General features: G+C 36.1%; 1 protein-coding gene across 3 annotated transcripts in view; it reads right to left on the reverse strand.

Moving 5' to 3' along the window:
- NRK (Nik related kinase) overlaps positions 1–16,020 on the reverse strand; it is a 166,860-nt gene that overhangs the window by 85,147 nt on the left and 65,693 nt on the right. For all 3 annotated transcript variants that reach the window (XM_067722527.1, XM_067722526.1, XM_067722525.1), the window contains exons 3-4: positions 4,963–5,019; positions 3,572–3,643 (exon numbers count right to left, since the gene is read on the reverse strand). In XM_067722527.1, coding sequence (XP_067578628.1) covers positions 3,572–3,643; positions 4,963–5,019 — 129 coding nt within the window. The remainder of the gene's footprint in view (positions 1–3,571; positions 3,644–4,962; positions 5,020–16,020) is intronic.

Genomic DNA, 16,020 nt, shown 5'->3' on the forward strand with positions numbered 1-16,020 from the left:
TTGTTACTTCTCCTTTTTCATTTCTAATTCTGTTGATTTGAGTCTTCTCCCTTTTTTTCTTGATGAGTCTGGCTAATGGTTTATCAATTTTGTTTATTTTCTCAAAGAACCGGCTTTTAGTTTTATTGATCTTTGCTATTGTTTCCTTCATTTCTTTTTCATTTATTTCTATATAATCTTTATGATTTCTTTCCTTCTGCTAACTTTTGTATTTTTTTGTTCTTCTTTCTCTAATTGCTTTAGCTGTACGGTTAGGTTATTTATTTGAGATGTTTCTTGTTTCTTAAGGTAGGATTTTATTGCTATAAACTCCCCTCTTAGAACTGCTTTTGCTGTATCCCGTTGGTTTTGGGTCCTCGTGTTTTCATTGTGATTTGTTTCTAGGTATTTTTTGATTTCCTCTTTGATTTATTCAGTGATCTCTTGGTTATTAAGTGAAGACTTTGAAATTAAAGATACAGTTAAACTCCTGTTCTTAAATCCAGTGAAAAATGATACCTTTGGCTTATTTTGGGCAATGAATTAGAACAGGGCCAACTGACATTAAAAGCAATTAATGTGTGAACTTTTAACTATCTTTAGTTCTCCTCAGCATTTCCCTCAATTACCTTGACTTGAAGACCTGGAGGTAGGGGAAAATGCATCTCTAGAACATTTTTTAGCATTTCCCTAGGCTTTTCCAGTGGATTTATCCATAAACATTCAATTACTATAAAAAAATCTAGACACCTGTATGTCTTTGGGGGAGGGGATGGAGCCGTATTTCTCCAGTTGGAAACCCCAATGACAGTTTCTCTTTGTACTTATTGTGTAATAAAGGCATGAATGAATAAAACAATCACTTGTAGCATGAGAATTATATGGAAGTTCAGGTTCCCGTTTCGTCCCAGCCTCCCAAGGAAGCTTGGTTAATAAGTTTCCTTCGAATCCCCTTAACCTGTTTTCTACAAGGTAAAGATCAATCCTTGTGGCTTTCATTCTTGCCATGTAGGACCCTTAAACGTTCTGCCTCCCTTGTGATGTTGCCCTTCTTTGAAATTGTAACAATATCTGCAATCATATAGGAATAAACCTCAGAACCTAGCAATTCTTTATGTACAGGGGCACTCTCAGTTCCTAGAAAGCATCAAGGTTCTGCTGAGAGAAATATGAACTCATAAAGAGTGCAATAAATAAGAATGAGATGATGGTGTGAGGATAAGAACTCAAAGAACAGGTTAAAAAGAAGCACAGGTTAGATTGAGTCGTTTAACTTGTTTGGTAGTTTGATATCAAAGAGCTTCCTTTTCTTTTCTGGGTAAGAAATCTCATGTCCTCAGGCAGGAAGAGGAGAATGGCTCGGCTCTAGGCAGCTCTGTAGTTACATTTAACCATAATTTTAACCTTGTTATAGGCAGGCCAAATATTCTGGTGCCATTTTACCTATGAGAAACCTGAAGCCTAGAGAGGTAAGACTACTTTTCCAAGTACTTCTTGGCTACTTAGTGGTAGACTTGGCATTTGAACTCATGTTTCTGGACTTCCACTTTATTGCTCTTTCCATAAACTCCTGACTTAATGAGATGTGTGTGCAAGTCACAAACTCTTTACCCCAAAGGATTCAGGGTGATTTAGAGACGCTAACTGGCTGATCACTTATTTTTCTTACTAAAATATATAATCAGAGGATACAAAGTTCCCAACTAGAAAAACTTTTAAGAGTGGGTTTCCCATATAAATGTAAACTCCCCCAAAACCAATAGACCAAGATCAGATATGTTTGGAAAGCATTAGTATGTTTGTCATTCTCAATTAACAGGAAGTTGAGCTTGTGAGAAACACATAAGTACATTATATCTATCAGGCCAAGTGGGTAATTTAAAACTGTCACATATATCCCAGTAATATGATGCTATAGCATTTCCTGGCTCAGGGCCAGTTGATCCCAGAGTGGCCTGAATATCCTGCTTTTTGTCAAGAAGAGGCAGCTCAAGGATGCCAAAACTTGCTTTGAAATTTCACCCAGTTCTAGAATCAAAATGTTTTTCCTTATAAAAAGAATATCAGAGAGGGTTTGAAGATGAACTTTAAATGAATTTATTAACACAAATGTTTGATGAAACCAAAATTGGTGAAACAATTATAATTTTCATACCTTACCTTCCACAGCTTTTTTTAAAAAGAATCTGATCATTTTATTATTATTTTATTTATTTTTTTGGCTGTATTGGTTCTTCGTTGCTGCACACAGGCTTCCTCTAGTTGTGGTGAGCGGGGGCTACTTTTTTTGTGGTACGCGGGCTTCTCATTGTGGTGGCGTCTCTTGTTGTGGAGCACGGGCTGTAGGAACGTGAGCTTCAGTAGTTATGGCACGTGGGCTCAGTAGTTGTGGCCCGAGGGCTCTAGAGCGCAGGCTCAGTAGTTGTGGCACACGGGCTTAGTTGCTCCACGGCATGTGGGATCCTCCTAGACCAGGGATCGAACCTGTGTCCCCTGCATTGGCAGGTGGACTCTTAACCACTGCATCACCAGGGAAGTCCCTTTCACAGATTCTTGATCAACCAAAGCATGTTATTAATCAGTACTGCCTGTTACTTTTGGATATGCTTTGTTTCCCAAGATACACTGTAAACAAAACAGGAGCCCAGTACTTACTAAACCAATCATGAAACTCTTTACCAATACCTTCCTAATATAACTAGAACATTCTTCTGGATGTGATTGTTAATGGAAAAGGTTATTTTAAATGAGCCTGAGAGCATTTATTAAGACACAAAAGGTTGAAAATATTTGACTACTAGATAGTTAACTGCAGGGGAGACAATTAAGAAAAAAAATATCAATTATATTGTAAGAGCAAAATTCTACATTTAGGCCCAGAGAATATTTTGATAGATCACTAACATCTAGATCATCAACATCTACTGAAAAAGAATTTCCTTTGCCAGAGCTTATTCTAGAGCCAGCAAATTATCAGAGTAATAGAGATTGCTTTGTAAAGCAGTTAAAAAGCTTCAAGTAGAAAGCACTTTCACACTCCTTCATGTATTCAAGTACTGTGCCAGATGTCTGAACACTCTTAGGCTGGGTAGCCTGTTGGTTTTCTGTCTGCTACTGGTCTCACACATACAAAAAAGTAGTCATCATTGTGCTCATATATGATGGCAATGTTTCTTAGAATCATAATGGGGGGAAAGCCAGTCAGTCCGGAATACCGTGTAAAAGGTGTAAAAAGGACCTTGCCAAGGCCAATTTTAGGCAAAATTCACTCTTGTTCGCATCATCTCTTTTGTTATTACTCAGCTAAAGGGCATAGAGCACTGTGAATTTACTCAGTCCTTCATCTGCAGTCAACGCTTACCTGTTCAGGGAACCATTTCTTCTAGGCCCTGCTTTCTGATAGATGCTAGTGTTCACATATAATGAATGAAACTATGTGAATATGTTAAAAACATAAATATATTATCACTTTTAGGCAAGAAAATTTTAGTGGTGGCCTTCTAAAGATAATGATACAACACAAAGGGACTTGTTTAACTTGAAAATTAAAGGAAAGACGGCTTGCGGGCTAATGAAGACTTTCAGTACTTACACTGTATCTCCACCCGACAGACTTTTGATATTTATTCACTCTCACTCGCCTCCCTATTTCAGGTAAAGGGGTCTGCAAAACCAAGAACAAAATGTTATTAAACCCACTGGTACACTCTGAAAATGATTTATTCTTAAGTGCTTTGTGCTCTTCTAGTACTAAATGGAAGAGTAACATAATATTATTCCTCTCTCAATTTTTACTAATAGTTTTAATAAAAAATCAGATTCTAATATATACAGAAACTTGGCACCAAATTCATAGTAACAAATTTAACTGCCATTAATGGTATATTACAATTTGATATTAGTAAAGTGCTATTTCCCCTAAAAAATAAACAAGGTAATTGACACTATCTATGGGCTGAACATGAGTTTTAACTATTTCAAGTTAGAGTATCTGAAATGTAGATTGTGGGTCAAAGTCTCTCAAGTTAAAAAAAGGAAATAAGTATTTTAGAGAGTCTCACTCAAAAAGCACCAGGCTGATTATTTGGAAGTCATGGTTTATAGGGCAAAATAAATCCACAAAACCTCAAAATTCATTGAAACTCACGTTGGTTTGCAACATTTGACATTTACTGGCAAAACAAAAAGCATGCAACTCTTTAAATAGTTTCAGCAATTCACTTCCTGCACAAATTGGAAAAGAACAGTTTATGGCATTGATAACAACTCAGTCAACATGTACAATTTTTCAGATATAATATTTGAGAATTTTCCTTTAGGGTGTAGTGAAGTGAATATGTTTTGACCTTTGCTATGCTCATGCTAATATTATCTTGAGAAAGTGAGGCACTCATGCTAAAGAAAGAGGACAGAAATCAGGGCTTAACAAATTCTATGACAATATGTTATGAACCACGACACAGCTTTATGAATGTTAGCAGGAACAGTGCCAATTAAACTGCCTATCTTGCGCATCTGTCAGAAAATACATGAAAAATGTGCATCTCAGACAAGTTCTTTTCCTTCTACCTGTCATTGAAAATCTAGTGTCCTCAACTCTCAAAACGAATGGTTGGGGAGGGAAAGAAATAATGATGAAACAGAGGATTAACACAACATTAGAGGAAATCGACTTTTTACTATCCCTGGAAACAGATAATCAACTAGAAATAGACAGGAGTACAGCTATTTTTTCATTTTTACAGAATACTAAAATATATAGCACTTTCATTGTGAATAAAAGTTTTTTATGTGTAAATGTAATAAATAATAAAAATAATATACTAATGATAGAAATAATATTAAATTCTAAATATAATAAATGCAGATTAAGATAATTATATATAACAATGATGGAAAAAACAAATACAGTATTTTCTGAGCTGTTTATCACAAGACCATAGTCCACTAAGGGAACAGAATACAGATAAGAGGTAATATTACCTTACGAGCATTCATCACTTTAACAGCTGTAAGTGCACCAGTCTTTTCATGGAGTCCCTGAAACACAGGATAGTAATAAACATCAAATGCTGGCTATATAATCTAGCAATCAAGAAGTAAACAAAGTAAAAAATATTAAAATTAAATAAGGTTAAACATTGTAGCCTATTGTGAAATATAAAATATTATATAGAGATTAACTATAAGGTATTATGTAGAGGACAGAAATATTAAATTATGAACATTTTAAAGAAACCCCAACCATGTCACTCAAAAAATCAAGCAAATTTATGCAGTTTGCTTTTTATGTTTTGATTTGAGTAGTGGACATGATTGGCCATTTGAAGGCATTGCTTTCTTAGTATCTTTAATCTAGGTTTACATGGCACTGAAGCACCCAGATAAAAAGTAAAAATTTCAGACTGGAGATAGGGTAAAAGGAAATGTTTTATTGAACATTTTTCCAACTGATTATGTGGTACTATGCAGACAGATATTTCTATTGAACACCTCTTCACATACTAAAAAAGTTTTTTCCATAATGATCACAGATAAGAGTGATACATAATTAATTCAATGGCCTTTAAACCATTTAGTGTGCCCTCAATCATATGAACCAAAAATATTTATGAACAGGAGTTCTGCAAGATTCTTTCTTATTGAAAACACTCTGAGTTCTAAGTACTTGGACTTAGAAAATGTGAGTACAAGTTACAAGTTTATAATTTTCATAAATGAACACAGGTTTGGAACAAGAGTTCTTGTTTTGTGGCTGGTGCCTTTTAAAATATTTCAAGCTGTAGTCATAGAAAAAAATCAGTCTGATATTGATATGAGTAAAGCTTGAACTTGAAACAGAATGCCTTTTATGATAGTTCTCCAGCAGATTTGATTCTTCAGCTGTACTGGGTTAGACAGTATCTCCACAGAATTCAGGTTCACCCATAACCTCATATTGTGACCTTCCTCGAAAATAGGGTCTTTGCAGTTGTTATCAAGTTAAATGAGGTCATACTGGATTACAATGGTCAATGACTAGTATGTTTATAAGAGAAAAGGGAGGGATATTTGCACACACACACACACACACACACACACACACACACACACACACACACAAAGGGAAGATGGTCATATGAAGACAGGAAAAAAGTGGAGTGATGCAGCTATGAGTCAAGAGATGCCAAGGATTGCTGGCAACCACTAGAAGCTAGGAAGAGGGAAGGAAGTATTCTTCCCTAGAGCCTTCAGAGGGAGAATGAATCTGCAGACTTATAGTCTTGAGAACTATAAGAGAATAAATTTCTGTTTAAAGCCACCTAATTTGTGGATTTATTACTGCAACTGTAGTAAACTAATATAGGGGCAAAAAAAGGACTGTCACTAGTCACAGATCTCATGTGAAAAACAGCCACACTTTTTAACTTATAGAATGATCAAATGAGGGATGGTATTTCTGTATAATATTTTAAATATCTTGGGTAACCTGTCAAGTGAGTAACTATGCAAAATATCGAGATTCCTTGATTTCAGGACAGTGATACTTAAATATATTGTTAGTTTGTTGTTAAACCTCTCTTATAAAGCATATGCTTTGAAGTATATGAATACTGTTTTTAGATGATTCCTACAAGTTTTCTCATCAAAATAAAGCCAACTGATCAAAGAAGCTCAAAAGAAAAAGAATCCCACTCTACCATTACTGTCAATGTTACATGCTACATGAGTGTCAAAACTCCATTTTATCCACTGATATGTTTGATAGGATTTAATCCCATACATTTAAGGTTACTTCAATCCTATTGATCAAGCCACTGTTTGTAAATGAAGCCATGTGTCAGAAATGGATCAGAAGACTTTCAAGGAAATACAGTAACTCTAGAAACACCAGCACTTTGATTTAACTCCAGTTCATGCCTAAGAACTAGCATTAAACAGCTATACTGGTTAGATTGTTGTAGCACTGATGGGGAATGGCATGGATTGTTGGTTTCACTTTATGCAGTCAGGCCTGTGAGAGTCAGGTCAAGGTGTTTTGTGTTCAGTTGTGTCCTCCAAAAAAATATGCTGAAGTTCTAACCACTGGTACCTGTGGGTGTGACCTTTTCTGAAAATAGAGTCTTTGTAGATGTAATCAAGTTAAGATGAAGTCATACTCAATTAGAGATGGCCCTAAAGCCAATAACTAGTGACCTTATAAGAAGAGGAAAATTTAGACACAGATACCCAGGGAGAATGCCATGTGATGACAGAAGCAAAGATTGGACCAGTGTGTCTGCAAGTCAAGGAAAACCAAGGATTGCTGGCAATCGCCCAAAGCTAGAAGAGGCAAGGAAGTCTTCCTCCCTAGTGCCTTCAGAGGGAGAATGGCCCTACAGACACTTTGATTTTGGAATTCTAGCCTCCAGAATTGTGAGGGAATAAATTTCTTTTCTTTTAAGCCATCTGGTTTGTGGTAATTTGTTACAGCAGACCTAGGAAACTAGTACACAAGGCTAGAAGGATAGAAACTAAGCAAAGGAACAGGGCTGGACTTGGGATACAGTTCAGAAACTAATGATCAAGGTATAAGGAAATGTCTAGGATCAGGCGAGCAGTTTTGGGTGGAGCATGACAGCTACCAAAGACTAGAATTTTTAAAGGAAAGGAAAATGTTGTAGGTTATTGACTGATCAGAGAAAAGTAATTAACATTTTAGATATTAACCCCTCATCAGATAGATGATTTGTAAATATTTTCTCTCATTCTGTAGGTTGCCTTTTCATTTTGCTGATTGTTTCTTTTGCTGTGCAGAAGATTTTTTGTTTGATGTAGTCCCACTTAAGTTTTTGATTTTGTTGCTTGTGCTTTTGGTGTCATATCCAAAAAATCCTTTCCAAGATCAACGTCAAGAAGATATTCCCCCTATGTTCTCTTCTTAGGAGCTTTACAACTCCAGGTTAAGTCTTTAACCCATTTTGTGTTAATTTTTGTAAGTGGTGTAAGATAGGGGTCCAATTTCATTCTCTTGCATGTGGAAATTTAAATATGTTGGAGAGTCCCACATTTATTTACAGCTCTGGGAGAAAATATATATTAATATTTTAATCTATTTAGCCCCATCATGACGTAGAAAGTATTGTTTTTCTAATTATTCCCATAAACACTTTTTAGTCAAATTTTACTCACATCTGTGTGCACAAATACAACATGTTGGAAACTGGTTCTCACACACCCTTTAGAGGAGTTAAAATGTTTACTCCCTTGATTCTAAGAGGTTTTTGTGAGCCAAAATACTATCCTGTGCAACACAAATATTCGGCTTGTTAGCAAAGGTATTAGCCATATATTGCATTATTTGATCTATGGTTAGTAAACCACAAAAGTTTTTAAAGTCTGGAATACACAGCCATCATACTCATGTCACATATTAGTGAGATAACTGAATATCTTTAAAAGGTGCCACCAATTGCCATAGAACAGAGAAAATCAACTTGGTTCCATCCTCATTATCTGGGATTTATTCTCTCACTTGAAAACTGCACAAAATTATTTTGACAGACAAGGAATCCTAATGTGGGGTTTTAAAAACATGCTCACTGTGTCTATAGAGGAATTAAACCCCAGATCTTGGAACCATATATGGGGTTAATATGCCTAACCATTATGCAAGCTTCCATAGAAGTCTAGAATATCCAGATAATAGAGAAATGGAAAACTGCTTCCTGTTAACTTAGTATTTCAGAGACTATCTTTTGTATCTGGACTTTTAGACTATTTTTATTTTAAATAATAATTTCAGACTTAGAGAACAGTTTCAAAGACAGTAAAAGAGTGTTCCTGTATATCCTTCACCCAGCTTCTTTTAATGTTAACATCTTATATGACCATGGCACAATTGTCAAAACTAAGAAATTAATATTGGTCTAATACTCTTAACTGCATTATAGTATTTATTAGGATTTCCTCAGTTTTTACACTAAAGTCCTTTTTGTAGGACTTGCATTGGGAACCTGCATTCCATTTAGCTGTCATATCTCCTTAGGCTCTTGCAATCTGTGACAGTTCCTTAGTCTACTTTTCTATTTTTCATGAACTTGAGACTTTTCAGGAATACTGGTCAAGTATTCTATAGAATGTCCCTCACTTTGGGTTTGTCTGATGTTTTCTCATGATTAGACTGAGGTCATGGGTTTGAGGAAAGAACACCACAGAGATGAAGTGCCTTTCTCATTACATCATGTCAGGGGTACATGGTATAACCATGACTTATCACTGGTGAAGTTAACCTAGATCACTTGGTTTAAGTGATGTCTGCCAGGTTTCTTTACTGTAAAGTTACTATTTGCCCCTTTCATACTCTATTCACTCTATCAATCAGAAGTGATTGATGTTGCTTTTGAAGAGGGATAACACTATTCTTGAGCATTTATCTAAAGAACGTAGAAGTCATCTTGAGATAAACAATATTTGTTCAGTGGTGCCATCTTGTGGTTCACTGACTACATAGAAGCTGTTTTGTGATCTTAGCTGAAGGTCATGTTGTCATAAACAGATTGTCTCCCAAATGAGATGTTGAACCAGCACCAGCAAATTCAATTTCTAGAATGTGCCTTTTATCAATTACAATGTATGTTTTATGGAAATTTAAACACCATTTGTTGAAAACACACATAGAGAACGCTAAGAAAGGAGTTTGGCTTTGAATTCTAGATTGAATGTTAAATAATCTCACATTTCCCACTGGTCTTAGTGACTATTATACAGGAAAATCACAAGGAAAACCTTAAACTATAAATGTGGGTTTTTTGGGTCTGATTTTCCTACCATCAGTAATTCCAATAATATCATGCAGGAGGTACTAACTGCACTGGATTAGCAATGCTCCCTTAAATAGAGTTTGTGTGCAAAGAATGACCTTTTAATTCTCAAGCATCACAGAGCAAGAAGAATATTTTCCTAGCTCTCATTCCTACCATAAGAAAAGAAGCCCTCTCATATTTTTAAATTAATTTTTATTGGAGTATAGTTGCTTTACATTGTTGTGTTAGTTTCTGCCGTACAGCAAAGTGAATCAGCTATACGTATACATATATTCCCTCTTTTCTGGATTTCCTTCCCATTTAGGTCACCACACAGCACTGATTAGATTTCCCTGTGCTATACAGTAGGTGCTCATTAGTTATCTATTTTATACATAGTAGTGTATATATGTCAATCCCAAACTCCCAATTCACCCACCCCCCTTTCCCCCCAGTATCCATACATCCATTCTACATCTGTGTCTCTATTTCTGCTTTGCAAATAAGTTCATTGGTATCATTTTTCTAGATTCCATATATAAGCGATATTACACAATATTTCTTTTTCTCCTTCTGACTTACTTCATTCTGTATGACAGTCTCTAGGTCGATACACATCTCTACAAATTGCACAATTTTGTTCCATTTTATGGCTGAGTAATATTCCACTGTATATATGTACCACATCTTCTTTTTTCCATTCTTCTGTTGACATACATTTAGGTTGCTTTCATGTCCTGGCTATTGTAAATAGTGCTGCAATGAACATTGGGGTGGATGTGTCTTTTTGAATTATGGTTTTCTCTGGGTAAATGCCCAGGAGTGGGATTGCTGGGTCATATGATAGTTCTATTTTTAGTTTTTTAAGGAACCTCTATGCTTTTATCCATAGTGGTTGTATCAATTTACATTCCCATCAACACTGCAGGAGGGTTCCCTTTTCTCCACACCCTTTCCAGCATTTATTGTTTGTAGATATTTTGATGGTGGCCATTCTGACCAGTGTCAGGTGATACCTCATTGTAGTTTTGATTTTAATTTCTCTAAAAATTAGCGATGTTGAGCATACTTTCATGTGTTTTTTTGGCCATCTGTATGTCTTCTTTGGAGAAATAACTATTTAGGTCTTCCACCCATTTTTTGATTGGGTTGTTTTTTTGATATTGAGCTGCGTGAGCTATTTGTATACTTTGGAAATTAATCCGTGGTCAGTTGGTTTGTTTGCAAATATTTTCTCCAATTCTGAGGGTTGTCTTTTCATCTTGTTTATAGTTTCCTTTGGTGTGCAAAAGTTTTTAAGTTTCATTAGGTCCCATTTGTTTATTTTTGTTTTTATATTCATTACTCTAGGTGGTGGGTCAAAAAAGATCTTGCTGTGATTTATGTCAAAGTGTTCTGCCTATGTTTTCCTCTAAGAGTTTTATATTGTCTGGCCTTACATTTAGGTCTTTAATCCATTTTGAGTTTATTTTTGTGTATGGTGTTAGGGAGTGTTCTAATTTTATTCTTTTATGTGTAGCTGTCCAGTGTTCCCAGCATCATTTATTGAAGAGGCTGTCTTTTCTCCATTTTATATTCGTGCCTCCTTTGTGAAAGATAAGGTGACCATATGTACGTGGGTTTATCTCTGGGCTTTCTATCCTGTTCCATTGATCTATATTTCTGTTTTTGTTCTGGTACCATACTGTCTTGATTACTGTAGCTTTGTAGGATAGTCTGAAGTCAGGGAGCCTGATTCCTCCAGCTCCATTTTTCTTTCTCAAGATTGCTTTGGCTATTTGGGGTCTTTTGGGTTTCCATACAAATTGTAAAATTTTTTGTTCTAATTTGGTGAAACATGCCCTTGGTAATTTGATAGGGATTGAATTGAATCTGTAGATTGCTTTGTGTAGTATAGTCATTTTCATAATATTGATTCTTCCAATCCAAGAACATGGTATATCTCTCCATCTGTTTGTGTTGTCTTTAATTTCTTTCATCAGTATTTTATAGTTTTCTGAGTACAGATCCTTTGCCTCCTTATGTAGGTTTATTCCTGGGTATTTTATTCTTTTTGTTGCAACGGTAAATGGGATTGTTTCTTTAATATCTCTTTCTGATCTTTCATCGTTAGTATATAGGAATGCAAGAAATTTCTGTGCATTAATTTTGTATCCTGTTATTTTACCAAACTCATTGATGAGCTCTAGTAGCTTTCTGGTGGCATCTTTAGGATGCAAACAGTGACAGTTTTACCCCTTCTTTTCCAATTTGGACTCCTTTTTTTCTTTTTCTTCTCTGATTGCCATGGCTAGGACTTCCAAAACTATGTTGAATAAAAGTGGCGCGAGTGGACATTCTTATCTTGTTCCTGATCTTAGAGGAAATGTTTGCAGTTTTTCATCATTGAAAATGATGTTTCCTGTGGGTTTGTCATATATGGCCTTTATTTCGTTGAGGTAGGTTGCCTCTATGCCCACTTTCTGGAGTGTTTTTATCATAAATGGGTGTTGAATTTTGTTGAAAGATTTTTCTGCATCTATTCAGATGATCATATGGTTTTTATTCTTCAATTTGTTAATATGGTGCATCACATTGATTGATTTGTGTATATTGAAGAATCCTTGCATCCCTGGGATAAATCCCACTTGATCAGGGTGTATGATCCTTTTAATGTGTTGTTGGATTCTGTTTGCTAGTATTTTGTTGAGAATTTTTGCATCTATGTACATCAATGATATTGGCCTGTAATTTTCTTTTTTGGTGATACCTTTTTCTGGTTTCATTATCACCATGATGGTGGTTTTGTAGAATGAGCTCAGGAGTGTTCCTCCCTCTGCAAATTTTTGGAAAAGTTTGAGAAGGATATGTGTTAGCTCTTCTCTAAATGTTTGATAGAATTCACCTGTGAAGCCATCTGGTCCCAGACTTTTGTTTGTTGGAAGATTTTTAATCACAGTTTCAATTTCATTACTTGTGATTGGTCTATTCATATTTTCTATTTCTTCCTGGTTCAGGCTTGGAAGGTTGTACCTTTCTAAGAATTTGTCCATTTCTTTCAGGTTGTCCATTTTTTTGCATATAGTTACTTCTAGTTGTCTCTTATGATCCTTTGTATTTTTGCAGTGTCAGTTTTAACTTCTTCTTTTTCATTTCTAATTTTGTTGATTTGAGTCCTCTCCTTTTTTTCTTGATGAGTCTGGCTAATGGTTTATCAATTTTGTTTATCTTCTCAAAGAACCAGCTTTTAGTTTCATTGAAATTTGCTATTGTTCTTTTCATTTCTGTTTCATTTATTTCTGCTCTGATATTTATAATTTCTTTCCTTCTACTAACTTTGGGTTTTATTTGTTCTTCTTTCTCTAATTGCTTTTGGTGTAAGGTTAGGTTGTTTATTTGAGATTTTTCTTGTTTCTTGAGGTAGGATTATATTGCTATAAACTTCCTTCTTAGAACTGTTTTTGTTGCATCCCATAGGTTTTGTGTTGTCGTGTTTTCATTGTCATTTGTTTCTAAGTAGTTTTTAATTTCCTCTTTGATTTCCTCACTGATCCACTGGTTATTTAGTAGTATATTGTGTAGCCTCCATGTGTTTACGTTTTTTACAGTTTTTTTTTCTGTAATTGATTTCTAATATCATAGTGTTGTGGTCAGAAAAGATGCTTGATACAATTTCAATTTTCATAGATTTACTGAGGCTTGATTTGTGACCCAAGATGTGATCTATCCTGGAGACTGTTCTGTGTGCACTTGAGAAGAAAGTGTATTCTGCTGCTTTAGGATGGAATGTCCTATTAACATTAATTATGTCTATCTGGTCTAATGTGTCATTTAAGGCTTGTGTTTCCTTATTAATTTTCTGTCTGGATCGTCTGTCCATTGGTGTAAGTGGAGTGTTAAAGTCCCCAACTATTATCGTGTTACTGTCGATTTCCCCTTTTATGGCTGTTAGCATTTGCCTTATGTATGGAGGTGCTCCTATGTTGGGTGCTTAAATATTTACAATTGCTATATCTTCTTCTTGGATTTATCCCTTGATCATTATGTAGTGTCCTTCCTTGTCTCTTGTAATTGTCTTTATCTTAAAGTCTATTTTTTTGATATGAGTATGGCTACTTCAGCTTTCTTTTGATTTCCCTTTGCATGGAATATCTTTTTCTATCCCCTCACTTTCAGTCTGTATGTGTCCCTAGGTCTGAAGTGGGTCTCTTGTAGATAGCATATATACGAGTCTTGTTTTTGTATCCATTCAGCCAATCTGTGCCTTTCGGTTGGAGCCTTTAATCCATTTACATTTAAGGTAATTATCGATATGTATGTTCCTATTACCATTTTCTTAATTGTTTTGGGTTTGTTTTTGTAGGTCTTTTTCTTCTCTTGTGTTTCCCACCTAGAGAAGTTCCTTTAGCATTTGTTGTGGAGCTGGTTTGGTGGTGCTGAATTCTCTTAGCTTTTACTTTTCTGTAACGCTTTTGATTTCTCCATCAAATTTGAATGAGATCCTTGCTGAGTAGAGTAATCTTGGTTGTAGGTTTTTCCCTTTCATCACTTTAAATATATCTTGCCACTCCCTTCTGGTCTGCAGAGTTTCTGCTGAAAAATCTGCTGATAAGCTTATGGTGATTCCCTTGTATATTATTTGTTGCTTTTTCCCTTGCTGCTTTTAATATTTTTTCTTTGTATTTAATTTTTGATAGTTTGATTAATATGTCTCAGCATGTTTCTCCTTGGATTTATCCTGTATGGGACTCTCTGCACTTCCTGGACTTGGGTGACTATTTCCTTTCCCATGTTAGGGAAGTTTTCAAGTATAATCTCTTCAGACCCTTTCTCTTTCTCTTCTTCTGGGACCCGTATAATTCAAATGTTGTTGCATTTAATGTTGTCCCAGAGGTCTCTGAGACTGTGCTCAATTCTTTGCATTCTTTTTTCTTTTTTCTGCTCTGCAGCTGTTATTTCCACCATTCTATCTTCCACCTTACTTATCCATTCTTCTGACTCAGTTATTCTGCTATTGATTCCTTCTATTGTATTTTTCGTTTCAGTTATTGTGTCATTTATCACCGTTTGTTTGTTCTTTAGTTCTTCTAGGTCTTTGTTAAACATTTCTTGTATCTTCTTGATCTGTGCCTCCATTCTATTTCCGAGATCTTGGATCATCTTTACTATCATTACTGTGAATTCCTTTTCAGGTAGCTTGCCTATTTCCTCTTCATTTATTTGGTCTTGTGGGTTTTTTATCTTGCTCCCTCGTCTGCAACATATTTTTATGTCTTCTCATTTTGTCTAACTTACTGTGTTTGTGTTCTCCTTTCTGCAGGCCACACGGTCATAGTTCCTCTTGCTTCTGGTGTCTGCCCCCAGGTGGGTGAGGTTGATCCAGGGGCTTGCGTAGGCTTCCTGGTGGGAGGGACTGGTGCCTGTGCTCTGGTGGGTGGAACTGAGTCTTGTCCCTCTGATGGGCATGGCAGCTTCAGGTGGTGTGCTTTGGGGGGTCTGTGAGCTTAGTACAAATTTAGGTGGCCTGTCTGCAGATGGGTGGGGCTGTGTTCCTGTCTTGCTGGTTGTTTGGCATGAGGCTTCCAGCACAGGAGCCATCTGGGTGGCCGTCTTGTCACAGAGACACCTGAGGGGTGGCCATCCTGTCATTGGCTCCTCCTCCAGGTGCAGTCTTCTGAGGGCCAGGCACTAGGTCTGAGGCATGCAGGGCGCTGGGTGCTCGGGCCTGGAGGGCTACATCTCAGCTCCAGAGTGTAGTGTTAGTAGGCTCAGCTGGTGCCTGGGGTCTAGTTTATGTCTCAGATCTGAGTTTCACCCTCTCATATTTGAGTAACAGAAGATATGTAGTAACAATTGTTTGTAGCCATTCCTGACTCTAGGCTCAAGCCTATTGACATTTGGCACCAAATCACCTATATTTCCACCTCAGGCAACTGTCTGTCTTGTCAATAAGCTCATTTAATTTATTTAAGTTTAGTTATTAATAGATGAAGCTCATATGATATGATTTTAGGGGCAACAGAAGGTCAACTACTCAAAAAATCTCCCCCTCCTATCCACCTTACAACCCACTACAAAGTATAAAATCACTATTATGGCCTCAATTTTATTAAAGGAATGATACTCTCTGATCATTCAAATGTTAGCTGAGAAAGACACATTGATTTATCATTTGTCATTAACACTTTAGCATGAGTTATAGGATCCGATTAAATAACTGCAAGATTGATAATGAACAGTTAAGTGTTGATGGAGGAAGGAAAGGGCTAGAGTCTGAGGAGTTCCAGGAGAGATTGCT

This window comes from Pseudorca crassidens, chromosome X (assembly GCF_039906515.1).
Source record: "Pseudorca crassidens isolate mPseCra1 chromosome X, mPseCra1.hap1, whole genome shotgun sequence".
In the NCBI taxonomy this organism is placed as follows: Eukaryota; Metazoa; Chordata; class Mammalia; order Artiodactyla; family Delphinidae; genus Pseudorca; species Pseudorca crassidens.